The sequence below is a fragment of the Ctenopharyngodon idella genome, chromosome 13 (assembly GCF_019924925.1).
Source record: "Ctenopharyngodon idella isolate HZGC_01 chromosome 13, HZGC01, whole genome shotgun sequence".
NCBI lineage: Eukaryota > Metazoa > Chordata > Actinopteri > Cypriniformes > Xenocyprididae > Ctenopharyngodon > Ctenopharyngodon idella.
Genome location: NC_067232.1, coordinates 5,619,753 through 5,632,522, shown reverse-complemented (window position 1 = coordinate 5,632,522; position 12,770 = coordinate 5,619,753). Strand labels below are relative to the sequence as shown.

The 12,770-nt window shown below is 37.9% G+C and overlaps 1 protein-coding gene across 7 annotated transcripts in view; it reads right to left on the bottom strand.

Annotated features, from left to right (window-relative positions):
- akt3a (v-akt murine thymoma viral oncogene homolog 3a) overlaps window positions 1-12,770 on the bottom strand; it is a 99,363-nt gene that overhangs the window by 22,591 nt on the left and 64,002 nt on the right. For 6 of the 7 annotated variants that reach the window (XM_051917906.1, XM_051917904.1, XM_051917903.1 and 3 more), the window contains 2 exons: window positions 3,895-4,020; window positions 1,275-1,386 (listed from right to left, as the gene is read on the bottom strand). In XM_051917906.1, the coding sequence (XP_051773866.1) occupies window positions 1,275-1,386; window positions 3,895-4,020 (238 nt within the window). Of the gene's footprint in view, window positions 1-516; window positions 546-1,274; window positions 1,387-3,894; window positions 4,021-12,770 lie in introns of those variants that run through there. The other variant, XM_051917909.1, reaches the window with a different exon arrangement.

The window sequence follows — 12,770 nt, the reverse complement described above, 5'->3', positions numbered from 1 at the left end:
GCCTCCTAAAAGTTGTTATGTGGTTTCTTTGTACATCAAATGAAGAAGAAACTAAAAGAGGACTGGACTACAGTCTGTCAGCCTAAAGTCACTGATCAATATCACAAAATTAAAAATATGACGAATCATTTAAGGCACTGTTTCTCAACTGGTGGGTCGTGACCCAAAAGTGGGTCAGAGTATGTAGTCAAAGAAACAACAACAACAAAAACTTTTTTCTAAATGTTTTCTGATGTGAAACTTTTATTTTGAAAGACGTGCATGAAAGCTGTTGACTGTTCTACAAAGACTTTGCTCTTCTGCCAGACAGAACGCATTTCTATTCCACTGCACTACATTTCCGTTGTTTTTCTATGTAAACGCGCTAGATGGACATGTTTGACCATTGCGCTCGCATCTTTTGCAGAGTCTCGCGCATGACACAGTGTTCTGAAAACAAGCCACTCAAGTTAAAAGAAGTTAAACTTTTAAAAACACGTCTCTAGACCTTGCAGGGGGTTATTCTGCTCCACTGACCTGCTTCTCGCGTTGTTCCGATTCAGTATCTGCTGTCAGACAAGAATGATGTCAGGCTATATGTCAGTGTCAACATTATTTTCATACCTTGTTAGGGCCAGTTCACACAGAATGCATTTTTGCAGTCAAAATTAAGAGCATGCAAAACGTCGTAGTTTCAAAAAGTAACAATAAATTACATAAATAGTACATTGTTTGTTAGCTGGGAAGGATTAGCATGCAGGTATGATTTTCATTCTATTCATCAGGACCAGTGTCCATTTGTATTATTAACAGTTCATGTTAGAATTGTGTATTTACCATGGCAACTGTATTTTCTGTAGCCTTAACCCAAAACTCCACCAATTCCATATTTTTGATGACTGTGGTGGCTCAACTTACTAACTAGTTTGGGACTGCTATTTAATAGCCTTACCCTAAAATACTGTTTATTTATCAGTGTTAGTGAAATTATTACAATTTATGTGCATGTTAAGTAAAGTGGGGCGGTACTTACTGTTAATCATTTTTTGGAAATAAATTCGCTTGATTCAAATTCCTAAAAATGTTGGTCGTGGCTTAAAAACCATGGGAAAATCTGGGTCCCATGGCAAAACCAGTTGAAAACCACTTTGGAGGATTACTGACAATGATTAATTACTGGAAAATTAAAGCAAATTATAAATACAACGAACGAAATGAATGTATATGGATACTGTAATTATCTCTAAATTGATGCTGTTAATAGTTGTGTTTTCTACATCAGAGACCGTTCTCACCTCTCCTCTGGCGTGTCCACATGGAAGGTCCTCTCTATGACTGTAGTCCATTGTAGACATCTAATAATAAAAGTGTTCGGCTTTGGTCGTTCTGTTTTCATCAGCTGGCATTCTGGAATGACAGACCAAAAGAAAATGTAGCCACTTTAAATGTCATGTTTTCCAATACAAAAAAAAAAAAAAACACACTAAATAAATATAGACTTAAATCACAGGCAGGGAGAAAGCTGACCTGAATTCTAGAGTAAACTCAGCCCATTTCCTAACACTCCGGCTGCGAGTGTTTGCCATTGTCAGAGTTTTTTATTTGATAAACAGAGGGGAAGCAGCGAGTCCAATGTAAAACAAATGGCCATTAGCAGAGAGGAGGCAGCGGGTGGGAGAGTGCAACGGTGAGATGAACGAGCGAGAGGTACATTTGCTGGAATGTGGCGCAACATTTCATATACAGCACTTAGCTCTGCCACATCAGCCACTGCTCAGTCAGAGGGAAATAATGCACTTCTCGGGTACTTTATGAAAGTAGCAGGGAACAGAGGTGACGTCCAGACTGGGCTCATCGCCGCTGCAGATTTTGGGGACAATGCCCAGACGACAGGTGAAACGCAACAGCAGCCTGGGCTGCCAGTCCCATAATGAGGGCCCTCAGCTGGCCAATTTCAGCCACCTCTGAATGACGGCAGGGCCTAAATTTAGACTGGAAGGTTAATGACGACATCGCTAAGGTCACGAAGCCACGCACTGTACAGAGCGTCTACCTGGGCAGTAGAGAGAATATTGAGTCCCATGCAGAGTGCAGAAAAACAAGGTCACAGCAGCCAGAATGTGACACCTCAGGAAGAAAGGAGGCAAATCTGACAGTATTGTTTGCTTTGCCACATTAGATCACAGATGACGAATACTGCTTCAAGTAAGAGTCGCTAAGGAAAGCTAGCATGCCAATTAAACAGCCCAGAAGCTGCGACTTCCGCTGCTCGCACCATACAACATCTCTTAAAGGTTTTTTCAAGTCCAAAATAAGGTTGAGAGGGTGCCAAAGCACAAAAAACATCAGGAGACAAAATATGGCAGTCAGCTCCATAGCTGTTAGTGAGAATTGGCTTTTAAGGGAATTCCGGGGTAAAAACAATTAAAAGTTTCCAAAAAATCTTTTAAAATCCACTTTAAACATCTTTGTACTCTTTGTATTTAAGTTTGTTTTCAAAAACTTTTATACCATTTTTAACAAAAGTTTTATATTTTCTTTACACTTGAATATAGATATTGTAAAGTACTGTTCAGAGGTTTAAAAGGTTTTAAAGAAGTCTTTAACGCTTACCATGGCTGCATTTAATATATTTTAAAATGTAATTAATTCCTGTGATGCCAAAGCTGAATTTTCAGCATCATTACTCTTCAGTGTCACATGATCCTTCAGAAATCATTCTAATTTCATTAAACATTTCAAAGTATCAGTGTCGAAGACTGTTGTGCTGCTTAATATTTTATTTATTTATGATTCTTTGATGTGTGTGTGTGTGTTTATATATATATATATATATATATATGTATGTATAATATTAACATAACATTTAATTCAGAAATATGTGTGTACAAGTCACTGTATGTATGACTGCATTTGAATGGATTTTTGAATAAATTAACAGATCAAGAGCATCATGTAATTAATCTTCTAATGTTTATGTAGATGTAAAAATGTCTTGTTCTTCCTTCAAAAAATCTAGCTGTACTCATAAGGCCGCATTTCCAAATTGGTGGATTTCACTGTGCAAAGCGATTTGTCATATGCTGCAATCATTGTTAAAAAAGACAAATTGGTCAATATGGAGTGTGGTGTACTAGGGAGCAGATGCAGGGCTGGTCAGGCTGTGTACAGGACTCGGTGAGAGCGGTCCGGAGGAAGGCTGTCTGGTGGCAGCTCATTGCACAGGGGGTGAGAGCGATGCCATTTCAGAGAGTGCATTAGGCTATCAGCCTCCCAGCACCACCTGGTCTCCCAGCTTTCTGCAACAGATGTGGCAATCCTCTCCTACTGCCAAGCGGCCCAGGCCGGATGTATGGCCACCCCTCGCTCCTCCAGCCTTTAGATTAAAACCTGGCCGGGCCTTTTGACGGATGAAGGGTTTGGGAGCCGCTCGTAGCACGTGTCCAGAAACCAGCGCTGAAAGCAGGAAATCCACAACGTAGCGCGCTAGAGATTGAGTTGCGTTTCAGAGGAAATAAGTCACTGCTTTTGATGCTTTTATTCCACTGCCCCCAAAAAAACATTTAAAAAAACTCAAACTTAAGAAGAAGTTTGACTGGCACATGTTTTATTCTAACTGTCAGAGAGAATTTAAAATTAGGACCAACATTATAATTTGACTTCATGAAAAATAAAATGAGAAATTACCACTACAATAGACCATTCAAAACCACATTGTGGGAATCTGCGCTAGCAATTTTTAGCAAAGACTGTCACATTAGTATATGGATATAATTTTAGATGTAATACAGGTCAATGAATCCACTCTTTTGCTAATTCATGGAGATTTACCTCTCAGTGGTTCACAAAAGATTAAAAAAAAAAAAAAAAAAATGAACAAAATCTTGCTTGTTTTGCTTTTAAGGCATCGCTTACTTGCAACAGAGAAGTTATTGAGAGGGTAGGGAAGATCGGCATCCTGTGGCTTCTCCTTGTATCCAATAAAGGACCCATCGGTTTTTAGCAGGAAGTAGCGAGGTCTCCAATTCTTAATATATTCACCTGGGGAAAAAAATAAATGTACATTTAAATGACAAACAGTAAAACACATGACCTCAAACTACTTATGCAAAAACAGGCACACTAAAAACTCAACCTCACATTCACACTTTCTTTTCTTTATATAAAATTGGAAAAAAAAAATGACATTATGACATTGGGATATTAATATCACAAGATTAATATCCCAAACACACAGAATGAACAGGATTAGACAGCGCTTGAATTGACTTAATTTTGACTTTGCATATGACTAATCACAGGATTAAAATGTTAACATGTTTACCACTGCTAGTCCAGCTGTCAGCTACTGCATCATCTGCCTAAATCCGAGGGCAGGTGTTAGAACAACCCAAACTAAGGCCAGTGGCACCAGGTCAGCTTACAATAAAACGTGTGCAGAAACGCACTACGCAGGGGGTCAGAGAATCCTCACAGGGGGCAGCAGAGACACCTTTAACCTTTCTATGCTAAAGCCGCAAAAAACAACATCTGCTGAGCAGCTGGTCATGCCATATTATCATGCAAAACTTCTGGTGCAACAGCCTGTGCTATCTAATAATAAACAGCAGGATTACAAGGGTGTCAGCATCACCACGCAGGGGGCAAAGCCGCACGCACACACGGTCCAATAACAGGCTTCAAGAGTGATAATGCACATAACATCTGCCTGCTGAGTGATGAATGCTGGATGCTGGAACCAAACAGACTTGTTCATTTGCAATTTTGTACATTTAACAATGGAAAGTTCATGTTCAATTGATATTTCCTGAAAAGTAATATTTATGCAATACAAATAAATTTCATTTTGTCCATTATATGTCAATCGCACCATGTGGTAAACACAAAGGGACACAAGAAAATTTTATTTTGATGGTCCACTTTAGACATTCTACTAACTACATATAACTTTGCAACTATATGTCAACTTACTCTCATTAGTGTTAGTAGACTCTTAGGTTAGGGTTAGTTGTTAGGTTTAGGGTTAGTAAAATACAGTAGGTTGACATGTAGTTGCAAAGTCACTTTTAGTCAGCATGTCTGTTGGTGGGCCAGTCTACCAATACTCTAATGACTGCTAGTTAACATGAAGTTGCAAAGTTACTTATAGTTAGTAAAATGTCTAAAGTGGACCACTGAAATAAAGTGTTACCGAAAATGTCATAACATATAGTGCATTTATACCACAAAATGACTATTCTGTCATCATTTTGTTCCTTGTGTTGTTCAAAACTTTTCATAAAAGTAGTCCATATAACATGTACACGATATATTCCAAGCATTACAGTAGTTGAGCAAAGTTGAAGTTTTTCACAGAAAAAGAGAGTAAATGATGACGGATTTATGAAATAATCCTTTAGTCATTATTAACAAATAATTAATAAATCATTAATTTAATGATCCTATAGATCTGTTTTTGGTCTAGAAAATCTTTCGATTTTTCTTCAGCATGTATTCAGCATGTCTTCACCATTGTCCTTTCAAATAATAGCACAATTTTTAAAATTAAGTAAATTTGTGGATATCAAAACAGAAACACGTCCTACTTTTGTTTTTATTTAAGCCAAAAAGCTTTGCAATCCAAAAAAGTATGCTGAATCTAACCTCAGGACTCAACTGTTTAAATCTGTTCTTGCTGATTGTATTTATTAAGATCGACAATCTGGTATTTGTTGAAGCGCAGACGCAGGAGAATCCGCAGACATGTACTTTCTGATTCTGAACTCCTGGTAATTAGCCACGATCTTCTCTAAGTGACACATGAGCCTCGTGACAGCTCTGATCACTTTTTTTCAGCAGAAGAGAAAATAAACAACATGTTCTATTTGTAACATCCACTTAAAGCATAATGACACCAGCTTCTCCTAATTAACACATCAGAGAAAAACACCTGCTCATGTTAATTTGAGGAGACGGAGGTCTTTGCCGGTATGCCTCAATGAGGAAGAGGAATCGCTGGGTAGGAGGGAACAGCTGAACAGAGGCATCCGCCTTCCAATCAAAAGGTACAAATAAAGAAGGGAAAAGGGATGAAGGATAAAAGTGGGCTGTGAGTCGGCGCATAGATGGTCGTCAAAGTGATTGTACATAAATATATCTGTCTTTGAACATAGTATTTTCTCTACAGATAAAACTTTAGTAAGAGGGCTTGTTGATTTTTCAAAGATTCAGCTTCATATTTATTAATTAGAAAGGCAAGGTGTGGTACTCATATGGGAAACGTAGGTTTAAATCAAGCCTGATTGCATTTCACCCTCCTCTCACCCCATTTTAATTGTCTTTTTCTGATAATAAAAAGTAGCAAAAGCTTCAAAATAATAATAGATAAGAATTTAAAAGTAATATAATAATGTAAAAAAAAAAAAAAACACTTTCGTCTTCTCTAAAGTGAGCATAAACTGTCACACACAACATTATTCCTATTATTGATGGATCAGTTATGGACAAACGCAAAGCAAAGAGTTTAATCAATGATCTGATCCTGGATCAGCCATGGTGTCTTGTTAACCAGCGTAGAGTACAATCACTGTGCCGCTGACAGAGCCAGGGGTTGAACAGAAGGGGCTGCGTGACTAAAAGCAAATGTCGCTCAAATCCAGCCAGTGCTGTTTCATCAAACCATTTTTACTGGCTTCTCAATCGTGAAATTTGTTTCTTTAGATCCAAAACAGTAGGCGGACAGTTGGTCTGGCAGGCGCTGGTGATGCTTCTACCCTCAAGTTTCCAGAGCATTTGGTCAAAGTGAACAGTCCTATTGGTTACCATTATTACCAAGCACCAGGGTCGTGAACACCTTAGATGTTCAGATTAGTGGTTGACCACTTCGGTTGATTGTTCAATGAATACGCTTGGTTAGAGCCTAAGAATCTGCATAACGATACACTTTCTCAGACCAAAAAGCTTGCAGGTAATACCTGAGCGATCGCCGGCAAATATGCAACAGGACATCCAAAGTCCCTCCTGCCCCATTCCAATTAAGTTCTGAATCCAAACAGCTCCAATTGAACAATTAAAATATCATACTGGGTGCCATTCAATTACAAGCCCAGATTAATTGTTCATTTGTCTGTGGTCTGTGACAGCCTGATGGCTGTGGGACGGAGAATTGGACGGGCCACTTTCGAGACAGACGCGATCCTGAGCAAACTTCCCCCCAAAACATCCGAGCCACTCCTGAGACTTCCCGAAGGCTCGCTGCCTCTGCCACGCTCGTTCCGACGTGATGGAGCTTCAGCAGGACAGGAGGAAAAAACAAGCCCACGGAACACAAAAAAACAAGGCCATTTGTTAATCAGCCCAAACAAGGATTTAATTTAATGCTTTGGCGGGAACTGCTCTACTTTGCAGATGGCTTAAAGATGGGCATGTGATGGGTGCCCTGGGACCAGCGGGCTGTCGCGTTCCAGCACACGCCGGGCACTCCAAGCGGCACCAGCTCGCCTGGGCACGAGCGCCCACAGCCGCTACAGCGCAGCCTGGGCACCGGCACGTGGTCCGAGACGTGGGCAGCATTAGGTGGTGCAGCAGTACGGATGGAGAATGCGCGGGAGGGAGAGCTGGCCGCTTATGGAGATTGGTGTGTTTTGTTCACCATGTACCGCAGCAGCTTGCCGGAGGAGAGCGGCTGGAGTCACTTTGTCAGTTTGGCAGAGACGGACGCAGCATGGACACACTCACACTCTGACTCATTCACACACACACACTCGCACAAACAGTTGCTCTGAGAAACTATTGTCAGAAGTATTGCTTCTTAGACTGCCCCATGGTCTAATGGTTAGCAAGGCAGCACTTTTATGCTGCAGATGTTAAGTCGTTAACTGTGATGTGACTACAATGAATTCAGTGAGCACTTTGGTACACTGATGACTCAACTACGGCCACTTTCAGCCCTGTGGACTTTCAGGAAATAAACTCCCATAAAACATAGTTTTTGCACTCACTAGTTTCATTTGTCCACTAACAATTTCCGACAGTGGACATAAACATCACTGGAGAATTCAGTCATTTGTCTGACACATCATGAACATGTTTACTGGGTTGGACAATAAAAAATATAAAACTTAAGAGTTATTTACCTTGATTTTCCTTTATTTTCTTCACACATCTCACATATATTAAGCATGGACTTTCGGACTACTGAAAAAAGTTATTAAATGGCAAAAAACACTGATTGTGGCAGAACTTATGTCATAATTTGCATTAAAAATTTTTTTTAAAAAAAATATTCAAATGGATTGATTATTTCACAGTTTGTTAAGATTTAAATCATTTTAAAAATATAGAAAATAATATTAAATAATACTGATATTATTATTTTATAATGGAATTAATATTATTAATTATATATTTAATATAATGATATATTTTAATATAAATAATTTTATATTTTTAATATAATTAATATATTTAATTATATTAAAAATAAACACATAATAAGTATACTCTGTCAAGATTTACAGTTTTAAAATGATAAAAAAAAAAGTAAAAATCATATAATACTTTCATAATGGAATTAATTCTATAATTATAATAAATATTGAACAAAAGTCATTACTATAGAAATAACAGTAAATTTTGCATAATTACAAGCAACTAACCCAAAACTAAACCCTATCCATATAATAAATACATGTTATTAATTATTAGTCAGTACTATTTGTGACTCTAGACCACAAAAACAGTCATAAGTATACTTGTAGCATTAGCCAACAATACATTGTATGGGTCAAAATCATCGATTTTTCTTTTATGCCAAAAATCATTAGGATATTAAGTAAACATCATGTTCCATGAAGATATTTACCATATTATACCATAAATATAACAAAAATGTATTTTTGTAAGTGGATATGTATTGCTAAGGACTTAATTTGGACAACTTTAAAGGCAATTTTCTCAATATTTTGATGTTTTTGCACCCTCAAATTCCAGATTTTCCAAACAGTTGCATCTCGGCCAAATACTGTCCTATCCTAACAAACCATACATCAATGGAAAACTTATTTATTCAGCTTTCAGATGATGCATGAATCTCAATTTCAAAACATTTTCCCTTATGACTGGTTTTGTGGTCCAGAGTCATATTACAAGGTAATTACACTGTAACAATTACATCTTTAAATAAAGTGTCACCAAATTTTTGCATAAAAAGCATTTGAAAGGTGTAATAAATAAATGATGAAGACATTACAGCTGTAATGTGACCTTCAAATAACAAAACAGATTTCAACAGTTTTCAAATCAAGCCCTGGGATAACTGAATAACCATTTACTGTTTGGAACCAAATGTAATCGGCACATAGACCAGTCTCAGTATGAGTCTATGGGTGAGAAAGAACAGTAATGACCAGAATACAGCGAGAGACTTTTACAGAGACCAATCTGGACAATGTCAGTGACTTTCAAATGACTCAGCCGCTCCTTATGTAACTGTACTTGGTCAAACGTGACCAACACCAGGACAGACTCAGACATGCTAATCAGCTCCACTGGAAAGGCGATGCAGCTGTGAAGTTGTCAAATGCAATTTCAGGGCTTAGCCAAGGTGGGGTGGAGTGGAGTAAAAGTGACAATACTTAGTGAAGCTCTGGGGATTTGCTGTATTTTCGCCTGAATTGTCGACAAAGACTTAAACACTGATCCCCTTACAGAGACTAAGGTCATATCACCTGTTAAGACAGCCAGACACAACAAGACAGATTGGCGTCTGATTCACCACCGCCACAACAACCAAAAAAAAAAACTTAAACAAGGGGATACTACCCTGCAGTGACACCAAAGTGATCCCTTAAAGGCATGATGGAAAAGATGACGAGGCCACATCCACCAACCCTAAAGATTTCTGTATTTTATGTATTTTATGATCACATAAATGCAGCTTTGGTGAGCATAATAGACTTCTTTCATGAACAAATGGACTTCTGATGCATAAACAAATCTTACCGACCCCAAACTTTTGAAAGGTAGTGTATAATTTCTAGTCATCGTTTCATCAGCCACCACAATAAGGTTATAATCTTATTTAAAGGGTTTTCAGCAAGTAATGATTATTATTATATCATCAATATGTATCATATTAAGCTTATGTAATTAATTCAATTAAATTTTTCAATAAAAGCAATGTTTTAGTATGACGTCCAGCGCAGGCATTAGTGCGTGCGTCCTCTGTGCGTCCTCAGGGAGGGCATCAGGGTGAGCCAGTGGCGCTGCAGCCATGGACTCGACACGAGGCTCTCAGACAACTTAGATGCAATCCAGGGCTGACTCAAGCCAATCCACTTAACCTGAATTAGTGTCATTAGACCGCAGCAGGAAGGAGTGTCTGTGTGGATGTGCACATGGAATAACCCTGACAAACCCCTGCTGCATGATACTATTAAGAGTATGTGTGTAACAGAGACTATATGTATGGCTGTAAACACCAGGGGTTTATGGTCTGATGAAATAAGGAGGTTGATCGTTTAAAAGTAATAAATGACTTGCTGGATACTACATATCACATCCAACAACTGTTCAACATCTGTACTTAAACTACATGTATCATATACAACATACAGTTCATTTTGAGTCTAAAAATCAATTATCATTCAGTTTCCATTGACCAACTGATTTTACAAACGTAATACACAAACATGTAACCTCATTTGATATTAAAATACAAATTCTAAAACAAAATAAGAACAGTTATAGATTCTGTTTGAAAGAGCTGCATTTTAAAACTGTGAAAGAAGCACATGTGAGCGCAAATTTATATATTCAGACAACTGCAAACAGCCTACAGTTAAACTAAAGAACAATACCATGTTGTTAGGAAAATGTATTGTATTATTATTAATTATTAAGTTTTTTAAATATTATTGTGGGGGGATTATTTAGCATAATACACTTTTTATATTTTTATAATAATAATTTAAAAATATGAATGTAAGTTTTTTATTCAACATAATACACCTTTCCTTTTTATTATTATTATTATTATTATTATTAACACATTTTTAAAATATGTATTTGGGGGATTTATTTTACATTCAGTATTAAACATTGGTGTCTAATTTTATTGCTATTGCTACCATTTAATAAAAGCTTTGAGCCCTAATAACACTCATTACCCAAAGGTAAATTAACTTTTGGTCAGCCTTTCATAAGCTGAGATCCCACTGTAAAAAAAACTTTTCAAAACTTTGTTCTGTCAATTTAAGGGTCAGCTGTCCCAGTCCAAGGTCAGGCTAAGGAGGGGGCGATAGGTGTGTTTGGAAATCATGTTTGCAGAAAAAAAAAAAATTTTTCTCCTCAAATGACAAAATTCACGTTTTTAGTTACTACACATAATGCAAATAGAGACAGGGATGAAACGACATGTACCGCAGCCAAACTTCCTCAAGGCCGTTTAGTCTGTTTAAGTGAGTGCAGATGCATGCTGCAGACTCCTGTTTGATGGAGGCATCAGACAATGGGCGGCAACAGAGCAGAGAGATGTCAGGCCGGCTGGGTGGGTGGGGGGGTGGGGGGGAGATGAGGGTGCCCAGGGACAGGAGGCTCCCATGAGGCCTGCACAGATTTCAGTCCGCCAGCTGCACACAGCTTGCCCTCCTGGTGCTCCTCCAGCCCCCCAGCTGGTGCAGAGAGCTGCCGCACTGGGCCCGTACAGAGAGGCCATCCCGCCAACACACATGTACATCACACACACACTCGAATGTGTAACAGGATAGTATGAGCATCAGCAATCTATATGTGACAGCACTGCAAATACATAAAGCTGTGTCAAAGGTTTAACTCCCTGTCTATTAAACACAGACTGACTACAGAGTGCTTTCATTCACACTACACTGAATCTGATAAATGATCTTTACTGAATGAATGCTTGTTGTTATTTAATATACTGTAAGATATAAGACAAGTATGTAATTGTAAATACATTGGATTACTATGTACATATAATAATATTTCTCAATATCACAATAATGTAACTCCATGAATAAAATAAATTAATACAAATTACAATACATATAAAATTAACATAATAATAAGCTTCGTAAAAGAAAGGAAACATTTAATTAAAAGGAATCTTTCTTGACAAATCAAAGTACATACTGTATCTGGCCATACGTTGAAGTCAACTCTACACTGTTAACAACTTCAGCCACTAGATGGCACTAAATTACAGATACAGATAGTCTGACGGTTCAGCATGAGTATGAGAAACTGAGTTACACCTTGTGTGTGTGTGTGTGTGTGTGTGCGTGTGAGAGAGAGAGAGAGAGAGAGAGAGAGAGAGAGAGAGAGAGAGAGAGAGAGAGAGAAAGAGAGGGAAAAGTAGTTATCCAACTAACAAACACACATACAGAGGCGAATCAATACGAGTAGCATTCTCAGTATATAAACAGAATCTGCTGAACAACAGAAGATGAACATGAGCAGCTAATAACATCCTCAAATAGTAAAAGTAGGTAGTTTTGCACTACAAAGAGAACTGCAGTTATTAAAGAAGGTTTACAACACTCTCTTATTTTTTATTGCTTAGACAAACAGACCCCAAATACCATTCATCGAGATAAAGCCAGGCCACTCAGACTGCAATTCTGTTTGTTGCCACTAGTGCTGCAAAAACTACATGCTTCAACCGTAATGACAAACTTAAAATTGATAATTACAAAATTTTAAATTAATGCTGCTCTTTGAAATTTCTACTCTTCAAAGAATCAGATAAAAAAAAAAAAATGTATCAAGGTTTCCACAAAAATATTAAGCAGCAC